Source organism: Fukomys damarensis, unplaced genomic scaffold, assembly GCF_012274545.1.
Source record: "Fukomys damarensis isolate Sample0158 unplaced genomic scaffold, DMR_v1.0_HiC HiC_scaffold_27, whole genome shotgun sequence".
NCBI classification, from domain to species: Eukaryota; Metazoa; Chordata; class Mammalia; order Rodentia; family Bathyergidae; genus Fukomys; species Fukomys damarensis.
Window position 1 is genome coordinate 48,067,044 of NW_022900939.1, and position 22,437 is coordinate 48,089,480.

Here is a 22,437-nt window from a genome sequence, read left to right on the forward strand (position 1 = left end):
CTTTATGCTCCTTCTCTCCACCAACCAGTACTGAAAAGTAGCTCACTGCAGAAGACTGGCGGTTTTCCTCCTTACCCAGGGCTATCCTTCCACCCCATGCTTTCCTTTTATAAAGTGCTTCTCATAGGTACAGAATTTTCTTCACAGGCCTATTGTCTTACTATTTTTTATTATGATGTGGAAAATAAGTATAAGATAGGGATAATAATTTGTGCTGCTTTGTAATATTTCTTTGGAGAATTCAAATAAGTTAATGAGTGAGCTATAAGCTCACAGGAACAGTGCCTGGCACATAGCAAGTGCTACAGGAGTCTGTTATCAATTGTTCCATTACATTTACTAACTCGGGTCCTTGCACTTGCAAGACAGGCCGCCGAACCACTGAGCTAAATCCCCAGCCCTTTAGCGTCAGATGTACTGTGGTAGTTTAGAAGTCTGTATGTTTTGGTTTGAAAAAAAAGTTAGCCTAAGGTATCCTAATGTTTAAAGGTATATTTACTTCAACAGTAGAGACTCCTATTGCCTTGTTATCACCTTGTCCCTAATTCGGTGGCTGTCTGGGGATGGTAGTTACTTGGGCAGAGTATTTTCAAGACATTTTAGAAAAGGATGGGAATGAGGACAGTGTGTTTCAGCTTCCTGGTGGTTTTGATGTTTCTCCATCCTGACTGCTTTAATTGCAGTATTTTGTTGTCAGATGGACAGCAACTCTTTTGTTGTCAGAAAATGCCGTATAGAATAATATGCAAATAACGATCAGGGATTGTGCTTTTATGAAAATATGTCCTTTAGAATATTATGCTAGCTGAATAACATCTCTCAGATAATTGGTCACACCCATTAATGAACATTTCTGGAGCAATGGATGTGTTCACATGCTAGACTAAGTGCTCTGGTGGGTAAATCTTGACTTCTGAGAATGTCAGTATGATCCCCTAAGATCAGCAGATGGAAGCCAGATTGTGAAAGGTCCTGAATACCAGACAGGTCTTCACGTTTGATCGTCTAGAATCATAATGGCAAACCGTTTAGAGTTTTCAGAGGTAACAGGCAAGTGGCTGTGTCATGTGTGCCATTGTTTTGCCACCACCAGTTAGATGCTGAAGGGTTAGGTGTTGAAGGATTTGCCACATTGTAAAGTGATATATTTGAGGGTAAGTATTTCAGAATCAAAAGGATTGCAGCTGAGAAACACTAATAATAGTGGTACCATTTAGAAGGCTGATTGGTATTTGGGTTGGTGGCTCCTGGGGCCATATGAGCACTATGAGCAACCTTCCAGATGCCACACCAGAAACCCTGAGGAGGGTGCCAGAAATCCGTGTCAGTGATCCCTTGGTAACTCTAGTATGGCTGGAGTTCGAGAATCACTGTTCTAGGCAAAACGTGAGCAGGTCCAAAGTGGAGTTACATAATGAATGTAAGGTCTTGTAATCAGGGAGGTAGGAGGGTATGGAGCACCCTAAAAGAACACTCAGAAGTAAGTACATTGAAGTGACATGGCAGAGATGATAACCTTTGGAAGAAATCTACAAGACAAAAAGATTAGTTTTGAGAAGAATATTAATTTTATTTTTAAACGTTGAATTGAAAGCTGGTGATATTTCCTGCTATAATTTTCCCTAGCTAGTTGATATTGTTCAGTTTGAATAGGAGAGGGTGATTGGGGATAGATATACAAGTTTAGTAGTCACTTATTTTTTAAATGATACATGAAAATTTGATACTTAAAAAGGATTGATAGTTATTGGTCTAGTGGTTGAATGAACAGATGCTATAGGAATTCTAAGAGAAATGAGAGATCTCAGGATCCTGAGTACTTCAGGGAATATCCCAGTTAGTACAATATCTTTTAAAATAAGATTGAATTTTATTCTTATACTTCACTTGATACACAACCACTAGGTCCATAAAATCTGTGGCATTAACTGCAGTTAATCCTCTTAGGTTAGACCCTGAAACAGCTATGTTAGAAGAGTTATAAAAATGGAATGATACCCATTATATATCATTTTGAGTCTTATTATATATTCTTCCTGCAGTCATACTAAGTGTATTAAAAACTAACCACCAATTTTACCCTTTTCTTTAAGATTCTAAGTGGCAAGAACTCAACCAGTTAACAGTTGACAGACAACAGAAACTGGAAGAATCCTCCAATAATCTAACCCAGTTCCAGACTGTAGAAGCTCAGTTAAAACAGTGGCTTGTGGAAAAAGAACTGATGGTTAGTGTTCTCGGGCCTCTGTCCGTTGACCCGAATATGCTGAACACACAAAGGCAACAGGTGCAGGTGAGTATTACTTAATTTGTCTCAAGCTCAGCATAATGACTGAGCAAGACCAGTGCTTTCATCATAAATATGTTCACTTGACACTGGGTTCTTTCAAGCTTGGACTGGATTTTTAATGTTTGAGGTGCCCTACGCTGTTCATTTTAGAGAATTATAGCCACAAGTTGTCCCAGAGGAGTCTCTTTGAGCTCGTGAGTGGACCAAGTCCCTAAATTATTCCAGTGATAGAGTCGTTGATACAAACCATGTTTTTAAATAAAGGACCTTCTCTGAAGTATTAATGTGATTGTTTCATATTTTTATGAGAAGCTAGCCATAATTTTATTATTTAGAAATTATTCCTCTCAAGTCTTGTTCATTTTGTTTGAGGTAGTTGATAATGAAATCTGTACAACTCATGCAGTCAGTTCTGAGGTGAAGAGAGACAAAATTAGAAAGGGACATAGGATGAAGGAAGGAGAGAGGAATCCTAGAAGCCCAGTTCAGTAGACCAGCCTAGTTAATAAATCCACAATAGCTGATAAATCCACAGTGGGGAGGAGAGCCATGAAGTTGAAGTCAGACATAATGGCAGAACTCTGAGTGGTCCAGTTAGATTTCTTTAGGTGGGAGTAGCAGCTTTAAAGTTGGGAGGTGATTCCATAAGCTGAAAATACAGATACTTTCTGAAGAGAATAAAAGCAAAAGATAAAAATAAATGTCTCTGGTCTTAATAGTCTCTCAGAGATGGATAGATAAGTTACATGTGAAATAAAAATGTAAAAAGATACATAAAATATTCTAAAAGACAAAAATTTGGAATCATTTGTTGTATAGTGAGAGTCTTGTTGAATCTATATTCTGACCAACTTGATTTTTCTGGCTAAACTTTAGGCTATAAAATGCCAGTAAGTCCTATGTTTAAGAAAAACTTTGCTGCTGGGTGGGGTGTGGTAGTGCACGCCTGTAATCCCAGCATCCAGAAGGCTGAGGCAGGAGGATCACATGAGTTGGAGGCCCAGTTGGGCTACATAGTGGGTACAAGGTCAGCCTGCATTATAAAGCAAGACCCTGTCTCAAACCCCGCCACCACCACCCCCAACACAGTTGCAAAAGAAGACATTGTGAGCATAATATATTCTAACACTTAGCAGCATTTTCCTTAATGTAGAATACTTTGGACTATTTCATAAATCCCGAAAAGAGAAAACATGGATTGGAAAAAAATTTGGTGACAGGATGATGTTTTCCTTCATATTTGAAAAATTTAATATGAACTTCTTTTAATTTTGCCTAGAATACCAGAAAAGATTTATTCTATTCTTCCCCTTTGGGAAATACAATTATTTTAGACAAAGTGTTCTCTCTCTGAAGCACCATGACTCTTTGAATTAGCAGTTAGTTTAGTGTAATTGCACTGTCCTTGAAATAAAAACTATGAGAGTGGTAACTAAAAGAACAAAACCAAAAACTGATAAATAAGTACCATTTCTGTCTCTTTGGATGCTTAAAACTGTGTTTTCTGACTTACCATACAGTAATTTATGTTTACTTTAGATTCTGCTGCAAGAATTTGACACCCGGAAACCTCAGTATGAACAGCTCAGGGCAGCCAGCCATGGCATTTTGAGCAGACCTGGAGAAGACCCTTCTCTGCACGGGGTTGTGAAAGAGCAACTGGCAGCTGTGACCCAGAAGTGGGATGGCCTCACAGGACAACTGAATGACAGATGTAGCTGGATTGACCAAGCTATTGTCAAAAGCACACAGTATCAGAGCTTGCTGAGAAGCCTTTCTGGTAAACTGAGTGAACTGGAAAGTAAACTCAGCAGCAGCCTGGCTGTGAGCACACTCCCTGGTGCTGTGAACCAGCAGTTGGAAACAGCCCAGAAACTGAAACAGGAAACAGAGCAGGAAGTACAGCAGCTAAAAGTGGCCCAGGTGCTCTGTGAGGACCTGTCAGCGCTGGTGAAAGAGGACTACCTGAAAGCAGAACTCAGTAGGCAGCTGGACAGCATCTTAAAATCATTTAAGGATATCGAACAGAAAGCAGGTCTGTCTTCTCTTCATACTTGTGTTTCCTGGTCAGAAGTAGGTACCATACATAGCCCAGATAGCATATATTACAGTTTTGAATGATCCAGGGCCCTTACAAAATGAGTGAAGAGCAGGCTGGACTCAGGAGCACAGGGTGGTACACTGTGCACACCCAGGAGTGGGAAACTCCACTTGGCATTAAACCCCTAGACAGATTCTGTGTTGGCAAAATGTGCTTAAGAAAGATCCATTAAATTATTAGGTATCCTAATTTGGTTTTGAAAAGATGTAAACATTTTTATGTGATGTTATCTAAGTCCACCAGAAAAATGGATGCTTAGATATTTTAAAAGGCTGTATGTCATCATCGTGATCATATCTCCTTTTTTCTTTTAATTGCTGCTACTGGAAAATGAACCCAAGCTCTCGTGCAGACCCAACAAGCATTCTGCCATGGAGCCAATCCCCTGCTCCTGTTATCCCCTGTCTACTACTGTTCTGTCTGACTCTGTCATAGGTAACTTAGAGAAGTATCTGTATTTCTCTGTTTTCTTCACTGCCTGCTGCAGCAGTAATTCTTTGGCAGATCTGCTGGTATTTGTTAGAGGTAACATAGTGAGTTATAGGAAGTCGGGATGGTCTTGTCCAAGGCAGACACATTTTGTTGCTCTGGTCTGTTTGAAACAGCACTAGTTTCTAAGTCTTATACCTAGTGGATTCTCAATTTATATTTTTAATTGATTGGATTTGTTTGTTGATTACAGAAGCCATTTCCTACTTACTCATTTATTTGACGTGCAGGCAATATAATGTTTCACCTAGAAACTGTATATTATCTCCTGGCTCAACCTCTTTGGAGCTGGAGAACTGTGGGAAAATAATTAAACCTCCACTATATGTAAAAGTCACAGAAGCAAAAAGGTCAGATTTGCTGAGAGATAGATAATCACCTTAGCCTAGAACTTTAGCTGTCTCTTCCTCACCCTGGAATGAGGAGCAGAGTAGGCAGTATGTGCTATGACCATACCCTACACCACAGTGCATTTTTCCTTGCTTTCATGGTCGCTGTTTTCTCTTTCTCTTGTCTTTTGCTTCTTACCTTGTCTCTCACTGTTGTACATGCTTCTTTTTTCCCGTGTCAGTCATTCTTGTAGTTCTTTTCCTCAGACACTTCTGTACATTCATTTGGAGATTTTTTTCTTGGCTTTCCATAGATTAAATTAACCTTTTGATGTAAAATAAACATGTATGTAATTTTACTTTTAGAAAATCTTGTCCAGCACCTTCAGGCAGCCTGTGCAAGCTCACATCAATTTCAGCAAATGTCTAGAGATTTTCAGACTTGGCTAGATGCAAAGAAAGAAGAACAAAAGAAATCTCATCCAATATCAGCTAAACTTGAAGTCTTGGAATCATTAATTAAAGAGCAGAAAAACTTTAGTAAAACTTTGGCTGCCCAGTCCAATATTTATGAAAAAGCCATTGTAGAAGGTGAAAATCTGTTATTGAAAACACAAGGGTCTGAGAAATCCGCCTTACAGTTACAGCTTAACATGATTAAAAACAACTGGGATGGATTTAATAAGCAGGTGAAAGAAAGAGAAGACAAATTAAAAGACACTTTGGAAAAAGCCCTCAAGTACAAAGAATGTGTAGAGACCCTCTGTCCATGGATAGATAAATGTCAGAACAACCTGGAGGTATTGAAGTTTTGTGTGGATCCTGCTGAAACACAGAATTCTATTTCCCAGTTGAAGTCTCTGCAGAAGGAAATGGACCAACACTTTGGTATGGTAGAACTGCTGAACAATACAGCCAATAGCCTACTCAGTGTTTGTGAGGTAGATAAAGAGGTAGTTACAGATGAGAATAAAGCACTGATCCAGAAGGTGGATATGGTCACTGAACAACTTCACAGTAAGAAATTCTTTCTGGAGAACATGGCCCAGAAGTTTAAAGAATTTCAAGAAGTCTCTAAAGAAGTCAACAGGCAGCTTCAGTGTGCAAAGGAGCAGCTGGATGTCCATGATTCTCTGGGGCCCCAGGCTTACAGTAACAAATGCCTGACCATGTTGCAGACTCAACAGAAGGCCCTACAGACCTTGAATCTCGAGGTAGATTTGGCTAAGAGAATTGCTCAGGATCTAGTGGTAGAAGCCTCAGACTCGAAAGGAACCTCTGACATTTTATTACAAGCAGAAACCTTAGCTAAAGAGCATAGTACACTGAGTCAGCAGATTGATGAAAAGTGCTCATTCTTAGAAACCAAGCTTCAGGGCATTGGACATTTCCAGAATACCATCCGAGAAATGTTTTCTCAGTTCACAGAGTTTGATGACGAACTGGATAGCATGTCTCCAGTGGGGAGGGATGTAGAAACACTGCAAAAACAAAAGGAGGCTATAAAAACCTTTCTGAAGAAACTAGAAGCCCTCATGGCAAGCATTGACAATGCCAATAAAACCTGCAAGGTGATGCTGGCCACAGAAGAAGCTTCTCCTGACCTTGTGGGAATCAAAAGAGACTTGGAAGCCTTAAGCAAACAGTGTAACAAGTTACTGGATCGAGCACATGATAGAGAAGAGCAGGTTGGAGGAATGCTTGAGCGTCTTAAAGAATTCTACAGCAAATTTAAAGACTTTTCTACTCTGCTCCAAAAGGCTGAGGAGCACGAAGAGTCACAAGGTCCTGTTGGGATGGAGATAGAGACCATTAATCAGCAGCTTGCTGTATTCAAGGTAGGGAATTCCTTGTTTTTATTGATTGTTTTTATTCCCAAGAGACATTTCTAATTGGTGTGACAAAGTGATTGCCTATTTTTAGACTCTTGTAGAATAGTTGTCAGATAGTATTTGGGCCTGAATGAGTGTATCTGGGGTAACATGGAAGCACTTGAGGAAGTCCCAAGCTTCCTTGGGATTTGGGTTTCACAGGATAAGGCCCAGTGATGCTTTCAAGAAGTTAGAGAGATGCTTGGAAAAGTCCTAGGAAAGCTTGAAACTAACATCACGGAGCCCATTTCTGAGAGCACTGATAACTCACATTTGTTATGAACAGAGTTGTGTTTTAAACTCCGATGCAAAGGTTTGTCTCCCAGAATTTTCTTTAAATGGTGAATTATGGTCTTTTCCTGTCTTTCCCTTTTTATAGTCTTCTCATACTTGTTTGATTTTTTTTCTGCAAACTTCTTCAAGGGCTCATCCTTTTAAAGGCAGTGTGGCCTTCCATGTTGTTTTCCTGGTTTCCTAAAATAAAGATCTTAGACTCATGGTCTGGAGGATTAGGAGTAATTATTTTTATTGGACTATATAAGCTTCTCAGTACCAAGAAATGTCTGTTATTTGACAAATTTAGTACCACATAATGAATGGAACATTAGATCACAGCGGTGGCCCAGTTTCCTTGTCAGTGAGTTGGGCCACATGTATGACAGTGGGAGCAGGTGTCCCATCTCAGTGGAGGACAGAGACCAGCTTCACTCCTGCTTGGAGGACCCTAAACATCAAGCCTTTGCTGCACACCTATGATCTAATCCTTTGGGGTTGCTATAGGTTCGGCGCTGTTCAAGAAATACGTTTACTTTCTGGTAAAAACTACTGAAGGTAGTAGATCGCACAGTTAGCTTGTAGGGGATGTACTAAGAACAAATAAAAACAAGATTTGCAAAACTACCAGTTGATCTGAGGTTGTAGCTCAGTAGTAGAGCATATGTTTAGCATCTGGCAGGCCCTGGTTTCAGTCCCTAGCTTTATAAAAGCAAAAACAACATATCAAACCTACAGATTATTTCTCATGGGAAGTGAATGAAAATCAAATAAACTTCCAAATTGTAAGGTGTTAGAATGACATATTGTTTCCTTCACTTGTCTTTAATAACACACTTTAGGAGATGACTGAACTTTAAAAAATAACTTCAAAATAGCATTGTTTGTGTTGTTACGGTTACTGTTTGTTCTTTATTAAATGCCTTCAAAGCACAATTCCTTCCAGTCTTAAAAATCAGTGCTTCTATATTTGGATCTTGATTCTTGAAAGTTAAGGAACTAGCTTAGTATTGACTTTGCTTCCTTCATTGTGCTTCCAAATTTTTATATTGTTCATTTGTAAAGTATAAGATTTGATGTGAGAAGAGCATCATAGTTCTGTGGCAGTTTGCTGCTTAAAAGAGAGAGCAAGCTTAGGAGTGACTGTTAACTTAGAATTTTCTTTTGAATCTTAACAAAAGTTTACAGATTAAATGACTGTTCTCAAAACAGTCTTTTTCATAGTGCAGTTTAGATATTTTGTTGTTTATGAGACAGTTGTGGTTTTTTCAGGTTTTCTGTGAATTTGTGTAGAGAAAAGACATTTCTCCTCCCTGCTTCAATGAACTGTAAGAAAAGTGGGCAAAAATAACATCAGGGCAACTACTACACGAAGATGCTTCTCATTTGTGTGCACAAGCATGAATACAGTGCAAAATGCAGCTGTCCCTGAGGAGAATTCGTAGTTAGGAAAAGCAAGTGATAGGAAGAGCTTCCTTACCAGTGCACTGAAAGTGTCTTGCAAACAAAAAACCTCCAAATAAGCATTGTTACTGTTAATAGTTGCAGAGACTGTTTTATTTGTGAAGAAAAAGATTGATCATTTCTCCAAAAATAAGCTATTTAGCATGCTGTGCTTATTTGTTTTCTGATTATTTTAGAAGGAGTTGATTAAATGTCATACATTAGTGTCTTGAAACTCAGTGACTTAAAAAAAAAAGTGTTCAAGTGGACAGATCTGCATGTAAAGTTACAGTGCCACAGGTTAAAAGAAAGAATAAGGATATGGGGTATGGTAAAGATACATTGTAGCTTAAACAACCAGTGATTCTATTTATTTATACGGATTTGACCACTAAAAATAGCAACTAAATAATTAACATTTATTTTGGTCTTACTATGTGTCAAGCACTATCCAAATGCTCTAGCCATGAAAGATGATAAATACTGTTATAATTCTCCTTGTACTGTAAAGAAACCAAGGCCCATAGGGGTTAGGTCCCTTGTCCAAGGTTACACAGGTAGTCACTGTCCAAACGTGGATATTTTGATCGAAGTAATGCATTGCTTTGTGTTAGCTTCATTTATCAGCTTTTGAATCTGATCTTTTCTCTGGAAAATTTTCATATCATCTTCACTGTAGCCTAATTTAGGCAGCCTGGATAACCAGCCATGGTTCATTTTAAGAAAAAAATACCAGAAACCCCCACTTATGGAAAGTCATCCCCTTTCCCTCTCCTCTTCCTCCATCTCTTGATCTCCTTACCCTTTGAGAATGATCTGGCTCCCTACTTCCTCTTACCTTTTATTTTGCTCTTTACTTGTATATTGAGTTTCTCATGTAACAAAACCGTGCAATATTTAAGCTTATGTGTCTGATTTATTTCACTGATGCTTACAGGGCATCCATTTTCTCATAAGTGGCTCATTTGCCTTTCTTTATGGAAGAGTACTGCTACCCTAAATGTAGGTGACATATGCTTTTTATCCACTCATCTGTTGATGGATAGCCTATGCCGAAGATTTAGCTGTTAAGAATTGTGCTGCTTTAAATGTGAGTATGCACACATCACTGTAATATAATGTCTTTAACTATTTGGGGAAGATACCTAAAAGGGGAATGGCTGGGTCAAGTGGAATTTTTATTTTTAGGGTTTTTTTGTTTGTTTGTTCTGTTTTTTTTTTGAGGGATCTTTATACTGGTTTTTGTAGTTGTTGTACTAGATTGCATTCCCACCAATAATGTAGAAAAGTTCTTTTTTCCCTGCAACTTCACCAGCATTTGTCATTATTTGATTTCTTGATGATGGCTATTCTTTTCTGGAGTGAGATGGACTCTCTGTGTTGTTTTGATTTGCATTTCTCAAATGACCAGTTATGTTGAATTTCTTCATGTATTTATTGGCCATTTGTATGTCCGTGAAGTGTGTATTCTTTTCACCTGCCCATTCTTTTTTTATTGTGTCTTTCACTGAGTGGTCTAATTTTTTTGAGTTCTTTATATTTTATTATCTTTATATTTATATTAGTCCTCTGAGGAGTAGCTGGCAAAATTTTTCACTCATTCTATAGGTTGCCTTTTCACTCCGTTTGTTGTTTCTTTTGCTGTGCAGAAGTTTTGTAATTTGATATGATCCTATAACAGTTGTTTTTACTGCCTTATTTTTGTTTGTTTTGTTTTTGGTACTGGGTAGGGAACTTGGGACCTTGTGCTTGTGAGGCAGGCAGCAGAACCACTGAGCTAAATTCCTGGCCCTACTTTTCTTACTGCCTTATGTTTGTTTGCTTTGTTTTTGGTATAACAGTTGTTTTTAAAATAAAAAATTGAACTTCTTTTAGAGCAGGAGTGAAGTTTAATAGCCATTACCCTGTTACTTAGTTAGGAAGTATCTTATTTTCACTGAGAACATAATAGATTATTTAAGCCAGAAAAACACCTTTCCTGCTTCCATTTTCCCCTAGTATTTAGTCTAACAAATAGCTGTTAATATTTATCTTTAGTTTCCTTGAAAGGACAATATTCATTTATGTTTAGGTTCCAACTCAAACATAATGATTAAAACTGAGTGCTAAACTGAATGTTCTGATTCAATCTCAGTGAATAGTACTATGAGGTTTTGAAAATAGATTGGTGTTACCTTTATTTAGTTTAAAGGTTTTAAACTATTTTGATAGTATAGGTTCTGTGACCATGTAAATGCTAGTTACTGGGCTAACATGTCTTAAGAGTGAGGTGTTTTCTGGACTCTTGATAACTTGAAGTTTCTGTTTTTACTTATGTACTGTTACAGTTAAATTCTCTGCACACTTTCATGAATTGGTGGATTGGATAACAGATTAGATTCTGTGTGTCTCTGGAATAAAAAAAAGCAAGCCCGTTTTGTGTTCCCTCTTCCCTTGAGTCTTGTTCAAAGACCCCTTCTTCAAGATTAAATACAGATACATTATTAAATAATATTAACTTTTCTATATTTATATTTACCAGAATATGAGGAATATATTCTATTATGATGTCATTAATAGCCAGTCAGGTCTCTGGTTCAGCATGAAGTAATCATTATCATCATACTGAATTGATTTAGTTTTAGTGGAGATCAAAGGAACTAGATTTTTTAATGAATGTACACAGTCATGTCCTGTAGCCCTTTGTCTAGGTTATCATAAAAAGTCTCTGCCAGGCCTCTTGTTTACTTGTGGCCACTCTGTTGCTACCTTAGTTGTAATTCATTTGCGCAAATGAACACATTTCTTGTACAAGTCTCTCTGAAATGCACATTCCTTTTTATTTCCAAATTGGGAATAGCATTATACAGAGGAGATTTTTAAGTCAGCTTGAAACCAGAGACATAGACCAGACACATGCTTAATTATACTATTATAACCTTTTTCTGGTCTAGGTGAAGGCATTGTTTAATCCAGAAATTGTTCCTTGAAAATTGGATAGCTGAAATGCAAAGTGTCATAGTGCTGAAGAAACCAGGTTGTTAGAGTACAAATTTTTTTTTAATGAAAATAGTCATTGAGTGATTTGAAAACAACCTCTATGATGTCGTCCTATTTTTAAAATTTTTTATTTTCATTGGTACATGTTTGCTGTACATAATGATTATATTCTTCTTGGGCATTAAAGATAAAGCATCCAAAGAATGCTTTGATGGTAGTGTTTGTTTATTCATATTGTGAAATAAAAGTAAATGATGAATTATTTTGTTTTTGTTAGGAATGGGGAAGGGGGAATTAGATAAAGTTGTTCAGAAGGGCTTTTAGATCAGGAAAATTGCTCAGTAAACTAGATTTGTGTTAGTAAAATCTTTTTGGACAAGGGATTGCATGATACCATCTTCTGGTATTTTTAAAGGTGAAAATATTTTTACTATAGAAACTTACCAAGATCAATGGCCATTTATAGGAAGGTGTCATTATTTAACAAATTATATCAAAGTGACATTTAAGGTTTTAGGATGAAAGAATATCACATCTTCTGGGCAGTACTGAAGATACCATATAGAGAACACACCTAGCTACTAAGTGTTAAGAGTTGATCTGCTCTGTGATATTATTATATTTTTATTCACCCAAGTGAGGCATAACAGATGGCTATCTTCTTTCCCATGTCACACAAGGAAAATATATATTACTAATGTGGAAGAGCTTTGAAAAGGAAACATGGCAACAAAAGTCCTTTTTTTGGTTTGCTGCTATGACCCTTGCTGTCATATATCCTGTCTCAGCCACTGTTGTTGCAGTGTTCGGAGGCAGTTCCAACTAAAGATTTTACAAAACAGGAGTTTTGGGGGGTTTGTTGTTGTTGTTGTTTTTTTGGACCGGGGATTGAACTCGGGTCCTTGTGCTTGCAAGGCAGGCCACCGATGTTGTTGCTTATTTTTTTAAACCAGATAAATCTATTTTGTCATTGTACAGTGATCTAAAAGAAGAGCAAAACTGTAGCATTTACTGTGATTGTCATAGGCTCTGCTTATATAAAGGAGACCTCCATAATTTATTAATATGGAAAGTTTGTGTGTGTGTGTGTGTGTGTGTGTGTGTGTGTGTGTGTGTGAAGGAGAAACAGAATTTACTTTGTTAGTGTGAAATTTTGCATTGGTTTCTTGATAAGGAAATGTGACTGGTAAACATTTTTTAAATATTTAGGTCTTTAATCATTTATTAAATGATAGTAGCATAGGACAGGGAAAGTCAGCACATTAAGTGAAAAGCTTTTGTTGCCATTCAAAAACCAGGACACCTTAAGAAAATGTGTGTGCTCATGTATTCTCTTCTCATGTGTCTGTAATTGTCCTAGTTTCAAGTTACTTTATTCCTTTTGTTATTTTAATATAAAAAGTATTTTCAGATTTTGTTTTTTTGTTTCTCTGAAGAAAATTGAATGCCATCATTAAAGTGTACATTGATTTCATTTGCTGAATGACTTTTTAAAAAAATCCTGACTTTTAGACATTTTCTGTGCATAAATGCATATATTTCAATGAATAAGATTTATATAATGAATCACCCCATTATGTAGATAATTTTTATCACTGTCATTGGAAAACCTCCTTGAACATGGGGAAGGTGTAGTTTTAGTCTTGTAGTAATTTACAAAAAGAAAAGCAAGTGATACTTAAAGATACTAAAATTCACACATGATAGGCTCCCACAATCAGAAAATAAATCTGTTCCGTGTTTCTAAGCTTTTCTCTTCTGTGGTGGTGTCTGAATCTTCTTTATTTCAAATATCAACTTCTTTGTAGTGAAATAAAGAGCTGTTGCATGAATATCCTCAAAAAGCCTTTAGTCATTTTACGTAAAATTTATTGGTGTGAAACTGTAGCATGCTTTCAGTTTTCATTAGTTAATGGCTGATCTGCTTTAGAAAGAACAATAGAAACTGTTATTCCTAATGCCTGTTTTTGTATTTGCTGCACAAAACACATACTATACCTCTGGTTAGGTTTCTAATCCACAGTCCAAGAACTATCTAGCAAGTCTGTTTTCATGAATACTATTGCATTTGTTTTCATAGACAATTTTCTATTTACTGTACATTGAACTTACTAATCTCCCCAGTCTTTCGGTTCTAAGAACTTTGTGTTTAAGTTGATAAAATTAATTGTCAGTTTTTCCATAAGTAGCTTATTTCTTAGTGCTAAGATGGTTTTCAGGAATTTTCCTCTCTAAGGATTTAATTTAACTATAAATTAGCAGAATCACACTGTTTTCCTTATAATTCAGTTAGTACTGATGCATCTTTCCACAATCACCTACTTTACTAGTCTGTATTACATCAGGGTGTAAATAGAATTACGTTTTGAAAATAGTGTTCTGATTTTCCTATATATGAAATAATAGAGTTGACTATCTTTCGGGAAAATTCTTTTTATTTTATTGATTGTATGTTTTTCTAATGAAAATGTGATCTAGAGCTCATAATTAATATTTAACAGTTTAATATATCTTAATTTTATTAGCATTAGGACTATCGCTTTATTTATTTGTACTGGGGGTCAAACTCAGGACCTTGCACTTGCAAGGCAGGCAGTGAAACTACTGAGCCAACTCCCCGGCCCTAGGACTGTTACTTTACAATAGCTGTATAGAGTAAAATTAAGGGAAAAAATTAACAAGTTCAATTCTTAATATATGAGTCATTTTGTTATCCAAGTATTTGAATGTGGTTTCAAATTAGAGATGTACGTAAGTTATCATAAATCCCAATGTAAAATTAATAATGCAGATTTTTGACTTGAATTGGAGAATGATACATTGAAGTAGTTCAATAAAATAAGAATCTAGCTATTAAATAAATGGTACAGATTCAGCTTTGTCAACCTAAGTACATTTTCCCCAGCACTGCCTGCTCTGAGCTGTGCTGTGCCCATTTTCTCGTCGTTCCCCACCCTATGAGCCGTGTAAGGTCAGCCATGGCTCCATCTTCGTGCATATCATTTTCTCAGATCTGTCCTTTTTATTGGCCATTTGTGAGTATTGTTTGTTGAATGGCTGTTTTATGAATGAATTATCCTTGAAGTTTTTAAAGAATACTGCTTACTTTGAGTGTGAGGTTACATGTTGCTCTTTTTAACTCTTCATAAGGGTGGAATAATATTGTGTCTGTGAGTCAGAGTTAGAGTCTAAGATGGACTGAATTAGAGCTGTCTTTTTCATGAAAAGTTCTGTAAGCATCTTAAACTGTTTAGAGAAAGTTACTCATCTGGATTTCAAGGAAATATACTGCCATAGGTACCTCTTCAGGCTGACATATCAAAATAGTGGCAGTTGGGAGTAAGAATCGTGCTTTTTACTGATTCCCAGCCTCATACACCATCCACAGTAGCTAGCTGATTGCACATTTTTCTTTTTCTTTGCCGAGCCTCCTAACAGTTTGTGTGCTTTAATGACACGGGAACAGGTGCTTATTAAAATGTTTCCTTCCTTGACCATAAAAAATAGTCATTGATACTGTGATGTTGATATTCTTATACCTGTGTTTTCTTTGTAGATGAAATATATTGTTTAGCTTAATAATGGCTACCTGCTGAGTTACATCTGACAATTATTGAATGCATGAGTTACCCATAAAGGTTTCTGACTATGAATTTTTTTAAATTCAACTTGTGGCTTTATAAAAATCATCTTGGGATTTATTTTTCCATTCAAGGTACCAAAGTCCCCTCTCCCATCTTTTCTACAAAATTGTCAGAGAAAGTTTGTTTTCCCCCAATCTTTCTTTTTCATTTGGAAGCCATTTATTTATGTTAAACGATTGTTTTATGAAATTGAAAAAAGGCTGCCATCCTTTGCAAGCATTTGCTACTCTTGAATCGTTGCTCTTTTCATAAAAGGCAGGATAGACTTTATTACACTTGCAGTTTCTTGTACAAGCTGGTTTGGCTCACTGAACTTCATTTAAAACAGTATTTTCATAGGGTGTTTGTTCAGTAGATAAAAATCTGTGGGTGTGGTTTTATTAAATATCCTGAGTCAGTTTCTACCTTTGACCTTTGACTGGGTCTTGCATTAATCTCAAGATAATTTAACTACATGGATTTTAGTTAACGCAAATATTCCTGTTGAGGGCATGGTGCCTGCAGGAATAATTTACTCTGGAGAAGAGTTAGATTTAAATTAGGCTTTAAAAGAGAATGATAAAACACGAGACTTAAGGGATCTGCACTTTGAATCTCAAATTCTTCACTAACTTTGTGGCTTTCTCTGAAGGGTTAGAACTGGGCGGCCCTTTCCCAGGCAGGAGTCCTGGAGCCTGGGGCTGGGTGATTTCTCAAGGCGCCCCTGTTGTCGGTTCTACCTCCCTCCTGGATTTTCCGCTGTCTCCAAGCCCCAGCTGCCCCTTTCCCCAGTGCCAGAGGCAGGCTCCTGGTGCTGATGTCACCGCTGAGTTCCTGCAGCTGCCGGCCTCCGGGTCCCTCCCCCTGAAACTGCTCTGGCTCCAGGAAGGGCTAGGAGTTGGGGAAAGATGACTGCGGAGTTAGGTCGCACAAGGGTATAGCGCCGGAGTGAGAGACAACTAGGCCGCGTGGGCAGATGCTGCCTGGAGCCAGAGAGGATGCCTTCGCCGGGACCCAGCAGCCCTGAGGAGCCGGTGCCCGGGAGTACCCTGCCCGGGCTCCCTTTCTCCGTCCACTGCCTCCGTCTCTCCTCAGCTCCAGCAGAAATGAAAGCCAAGCTGCAGCCGCGGCAGTTGATCAGTTTCCGAGGACCTAATAGTCGTTTGGTCTGCAGTTGAATGTGAACTGTCCTGCCTAAGCCTTAGAGGAAACCCTGGAGCTCCTCTCTTGCTGCAATTGCCTCAGGTGGAATAAGCCTTCTTAAAGAGGATCAGATAAGAATCTTTGGGATTTATTTAAAAAGGGAAGTTACAATAGTACTACATGCTTTTGAATTGTTTACTTTAAACCTGCTGAATTGAAGTCACCCTGGCCATCTGATTTTTTCCTTGGGTAGTTCTGCCTCAAAGAAGCTTAATATAGGAAGAAAAACTTCCTTTTGAATCAAGATTACTTATAGCTACCTTCCCAAAAAAGTAAAAGAAAAATATATTTTTTTTACAATACTAGACATTTTTCTTATAAAGATTTGTTCTATGCCTCGATACAAACAATACATGGCCACTTTGTCTCTTAAATTCCTGATGCATGGTTTATGACGGAGATGGAGTTTTAAAAGGCATATTTAAGTGGCTTAGAGTTAAACAGAACTCTGTTCAAATTAACATTCAGCCTGTTAAAATGCTTGCTCATTTGGAAGTTTTAATCTGGAAACCTCAGATGCAAAATTAGACTGAAAAGGGAAATGGACTGACAGTGGAATGTTCTGAGCGTTTGAGCCACTGTTAAGTGTGTGTTTGTTTTTTTTGTGTGTTTTGGATTGTGTGAAGGGGAACTTGAGCAGGTAGGAGAGGTGGGGGAAGATTTCTGTTCTCTGTCCTTGATGCACTTTACTTTTCAAAATCACTCTAAAGTCAACCAGGTAAAAAGATAGTCGCATTTATATGGATGCACTACTGATGACCTAAGCACCTCGAACTGTATATGACAACCTGTATTATTTGAGCATGTGTCTTTGTGCTGAAGACACATCATAGTGCTGTTTAGAAGTAGTCGTTTTTGAGAGATGCTTTACCTTATTTCTTACTTTCTGTGTCGAGAGCTGCGGTATTTGTTTTGACTGTCTACAAAATGGGGAAGCCACTCAGCAGACCGGACTGTTTACGTCAGAATCCTCCATGTGTAGGGAAAGGTGAGGAAGAAGAGGACCTGAATATTGAAGACTGCTATGTCCCACAAAGGTCAATCTATGATACAGTCAGACTAAATGAACAGATAGACTCTGACTCAAAAGGTAGCCTGTCCTCCAGGCATTTTACAGATCGGACTTTACCCTACAGTCACCGAACACTGGATGTTAGTTCTTTATGCTCTAATGGTGCCATTACTTCTTCTAGTGTGTTTGAGCTGAGAGGCCGTGAAGCTAACAAACTAGATGAAAAGATGATCTTTGATGCACTCAAACTAAATAGTGATATTATTCGAACTACAGGATTATCCAAAGCCAAATCTCATGCAGAAAAGAAAGAGCATAGACGATCATGGCGAATGTTTGTCCCAGCCAATTTTATGGATTTTGCAAACAGAAGTGAAAGCTCTTTTGTTGAACCTATTGATATGTCAGACGCTGTTACCGAGGCCGGCAAGTGCAGACAGGGTACTAATTCTCTTACATCAGAGGAGGATGACTCTGGTTTATGTAGCCCTCCTTCAGAGAGAGAAAAACAGGGCATTTTAAATGGAGACCAGTCACAAATTAGAGGCCTGTCTTCTGCTGAGGATATTCATATAACAGAGCAGTGTAGATCTTTTTTTCCTATTAATTCCATTAGTGAACAGAAAATCCCCCTGCTTTCATGCAGGAGTGCCCACCCTGAGGATAACTTCAAAATGATTTTACATAATGTTTCTCCACTGGAGAAAACAAAATGTGTAAATGGTCGAAAGGCAATCCAGGATGACAAGTGTTGCCTGCAGAATCATTTGAGAGACAGTTCTCAGTGTGATCCATTAGTTATGCCAAGAGATGGAGAAAACGAACATCTTTCTAACTGTGGACAAGAGGAACAAACTTACCAATCAGGAGACTTACAAGGTGTGGAACTCAGGAAGGATCTCCCTCGAGATTCAGAGCTGTCTCAAGCATACCTGGGAGACAGGGAGGTAGATTGTAGTAGCACAGGTTTGGTAGAAAATGTGACATTGCTGACACAATACACTTCAGAAGAATCCAGCATAGCCTCTACAGGGGAAGAAGCAGCTTCCCTTTTTGCCCAGGACATTGAGAGGACTCATACTAAGTGTTCCCTGAAATTCATACCAGTAAGAAAGAAAGCAGCCTCCAGAAAAACAGAGGGCCAAGCGGGGGTGTTGGACACAGTCTGCAATGGCTTCCAGTTGGGCCAGGTAATTTATGGAAATGTGAAGCTACAATACCAAGAGCTTGTGGTTCTTTCAGACTGGTCACCAGTGTTTCTAGTTATGATCAAGTCCATAATGGGGAGATTGACAGGCACCCTGCAAGATGCCAGCTAATGATGAATTAATCATTACTACAGATTAATTAGAGACTGGTTTGGGGGAAAGATGATTATTCCTAGCTGTCGAGGGTTCTGCTGTTGATGGTGCACACGGTGGCTGTCCGCTTCATTCAGAATGCCTCCAACTGTGAATTCAGTTTATTGTTGGGCTTTTGCACAAATTGTGGCTGAAGACACTGCCATTTAAGGGCAGTTATATTTGGTTTATTAAGCTGCAACAGGCTTAGTCACGAAGGTACAAGCACAGTATTGTTGTGGTTTTAAGGCCTTTTAAAAAGTGATCTAAATGTTCTCTCAGAACCTCTGCATGTGAGAGTAGAAAAAAAAATTAAAGTTACTGTGCTGTTTGTGCAGGCATTATGGCTCCTTTTGTGTTGTTGTTTAATAGTACATGGTTCCTAACTTTTTATGATTTAGGATGAGGTAAGAAAGTAAAGGGTGCAGCCTAGTAATAAGCAAGAGGTTGTTCCTGAAGCCTGTAATTTTTTTCATCCCACTCAGATTGAAGTAGAGCTATTTTGGTACTTTTACTAAGCTCTTCTGGTAAACTTTGCCTCCAGGGCTATTTTATTTAAAGCTTCTCTGTGTTTGTGTACTAGCTTGCTTCTTTGTGTTAGTTTGTGGGGAGAGTCTTATTTAAAGTTTCTCTGTGTTTGTGTGCTAGCTTGCTTCTTTGTGTTAGTTGGTGGGGAGAGTCCCTTCATAGGTATCTTGTTACCACTGATAGGAGTTTAGGCGCTATCAGAGGAGCTCTCAGTCTGTGAAATAATTGCTCTAGTCAACTGTGCCCTTTCCTTTGGCATACAGCAGATGGCCTGCTGATTTAAAGGCCTAGCACAATTCTTCCTTTTCCTTGTGAGGGATTTTACAGTTTATTTGTAGATAATGTCTTTTCTACTTTAATCCTTAGTATATTTTTGTAGCACTTTGAAAAATTTCCAGAGTCACCTAGACCTGCTTTGATATACACTCTTAAAATTGTTTCAAAGCTGTGATCAGAGGTTAAGGCAATTTACTCGAACTTTGTATTGGTTTGTTTTTTTCCCCGGCCCTGAAAATTGTCAGAGAATGAGAATAAAACTTTTCCCTGAATAATTATATGCCATACAAGTTCCTGCAACTAACAATATGGCAATTTTTTTAAAGATTCCCCCACACTTTTTTTTAAATAATTAAGCATATTCAAAGCTATTAGTTCCTAGAAGTAGTAGCTTAGAAAGTGGTATGTAAAAGGAACAGAGTTGAACTGACAAGTTCTGTCTTCATCAACTTGTTTCAACTTTCTGTTGAGTTACTTGGCAAATTATTTTGAAAATATATGAAAATTTAAGTTCTTTCTTTAGTGATTTAGGGGAACTTATGTTTATGTGCAATTAATTTTTATAATTAGTATTGTTGGGCTTATGGCTTGGATGGGACTGGGGAGGAAATGGTCACTAACTTGTTTGTTCCTCCCTAAAACTCATTCACACAGTAACACAGGAGTGTCCTTTGTGCCAGCCATGGGTCCAGGATCTGGAGAGCTTGTCTTCTGCAGCTTCTACAGCTTTCAAAATTAGTTTTCATGCTGTGCTTTTAATTTTCTTTTGAAGTGCTATTTTAATATTTGCCTTTATTATGTTTCCATGTATTTTTTTTATCCATTCATTGATTACTTATGTAATAGGCTTTAGTACGGTTATTCAGAATCCCAAACTCTGTTTTAGCATAGTGTATGTCTGATCTCTCGGCCCTACCTATGAAAGAATTTATGTGTCCGCTTCCAGTGTTTCTCTTAAGGGATTGATGCCCTTCATCTGAGGTGGATCTGCAACTTTCCTACACTAGTATTCATTCGGCAGGTAATTATTGAGTATATATCACATGCCGAGTCACTGTGGTGGGTCCAAGGCATAGAACTGCTGTAAGGAAACAGTCGGCAACTTCTACTTTTGTGGAACCTGCAGTTTAACACCTTGACTCCTTGGCTAGACTCAGCATCTGGGGGACCGTAAGTTGCATGGGGGTGGAGAGTAAGGGAGAGAACACTGAGAAGCTGCTGGCAGTGCTTGCAGGGGTCGTGGTGAACAGAGAGGAGGCAGAGCTGCTGTGCTGCTGATGTGTGTGATCCTCTCCTTGGGATGAGGCTGCTGTGCCTCTTGCAAGCCTACTGCCATTTTTATAAGCAGCAGAGGGGCTGGATGTGTAGGATCCTTGCTGTCTCAGCACACGCCTGTGTCTTTTTCCTTTTCTGTCTGTCCTCTGGCAGGCCATGTGTTTGACGTCTTGGCCCACTTCATTTTCTTGCCAGTGACTCTCCATGTCCAATTTGAGTCTCAAGCTACAATTGCCAGCTAGCAGTGTCCTGAGAAGCTCTGAGAATTCCTCCCAGTGAGACTCATCTTGAGCCTATCTTATCATTCTACTCCTTAGCCTATTCTGCACATCTTTTGCTAGAGTTAAGTTGGGACAATAGGACATTTCTTGAGCTATGATAATGAAGCAGTAAAGGATGCATAGCACTATTTTATTGTTCTATAGGTAATCTGATTAATGTATAATCTCATTCTTGATATTCTTGAATTATTTAGATCTTAAAGCTTATTATTTAATTTACTTTCACACTATTATTCAAAGGGTACCAAGGACCTATGAATAGGAAACAATTATCTTTACTTCTGTAATAACTCAAAACTTTTACTACCTGATGACTAAACACTCACTGTGTATTTGGTTGTTGTTAGATAGTATAATTATTACAATTGTGGCTGTTCCAACTGCAGGTTTTTCAAAAGGAAGAGATTGAACCTTTGCAGGTTAAACAGCAAGATGTCAATTGGTTGGGTCAAGGGCTTATTCACAGTGCTGCTAAAAACACCAGCACTCAGGCTTTGGAGCATGACCTGGAAGATGTCAGTGCACGGTGGAAAACTCTCAATAAGAAGGTAATTTTTCATCCCCCCCATCAGTTTTGTTAATTATTATTCACTAGCATTTATTGTGACCTTTCATCAGATTGAGAGTAGCCAAACTTCCTACATATGTCTACTTTGTTTTTGGTACCGGGGATTGAACTTGAGACCTTGTGCTTGCGAAACAGGTGGTGGAACCACTGAGCTAAATCCCCAGCCCTGTCTACTTTTTCTGTTGCTACAAATTGGATGGCCCAAACACATGTGCCCACAAGATGCTAGTTAGAGATCATAAATGAATGAAGGGAGCTAGGAAAAGCTGGCTCTCTCCTTGCCACTGTGTCAGTTTTGTTGGAGACATAACTACAGACACAGCAGACGTGACCGCGGGCAGCTTTGACCACTGGCCCCATTGGAGAGAGGATGGTGCCTCTAAAGGTGGAAGCCTCATAGCTCCATCAAACCACTGACACGGAGGGGTGCAGGTGCGCTGTTGCCACATATTCTACTTTCAAAATAACCTGGAAATCTCACCTTCTATGTGAAGCCTTCCCATTCTCAGATGTTGGTAACTAATTTCACACTGTGCAAGTGAAAGAAGCGGTGTCT

The 22,437-nt window shown here is 38.3% G+C and overlaps 1 protein-coding gene across 20 annotated transcripts in view; it reads left to right on the top strand.

Annotated features, from left to right (window-relative positions):
- Nucleotides 1–22,437, top strand: part of Dst (dystonin) — a 316,182-nt gene that overhangs the window by 220,485 nt on the left and 73,260 nt on the right. For all 20 annotated transcript variants that reach the window (XM_033756553.1, XM_033756561.1, XM_033756554.1 and 17 more), the window contains 4 exons: nucleotides 2,094–2,293; nucleotides 3,830–4,325; nucleotides 5,576–7,047; nucleotides 21,700–21,861. In XM_033756553.1, the coding sequence (XP_033612444.1) occupies nucleotides 2,094–2,293; nucleotides 3,830–4,325; nucleotides 5,576–7,047; nucleotides 21,700–21,861 (2,330 nt within the window). The remainder of the gene's footprint in view (nucleotides 1–2,093; nucleotides 2,294–3,829; nucleotides 4,326–5,575; nucleotides 7,048–21,699; nucleotides 21,862–22,437) is intronic.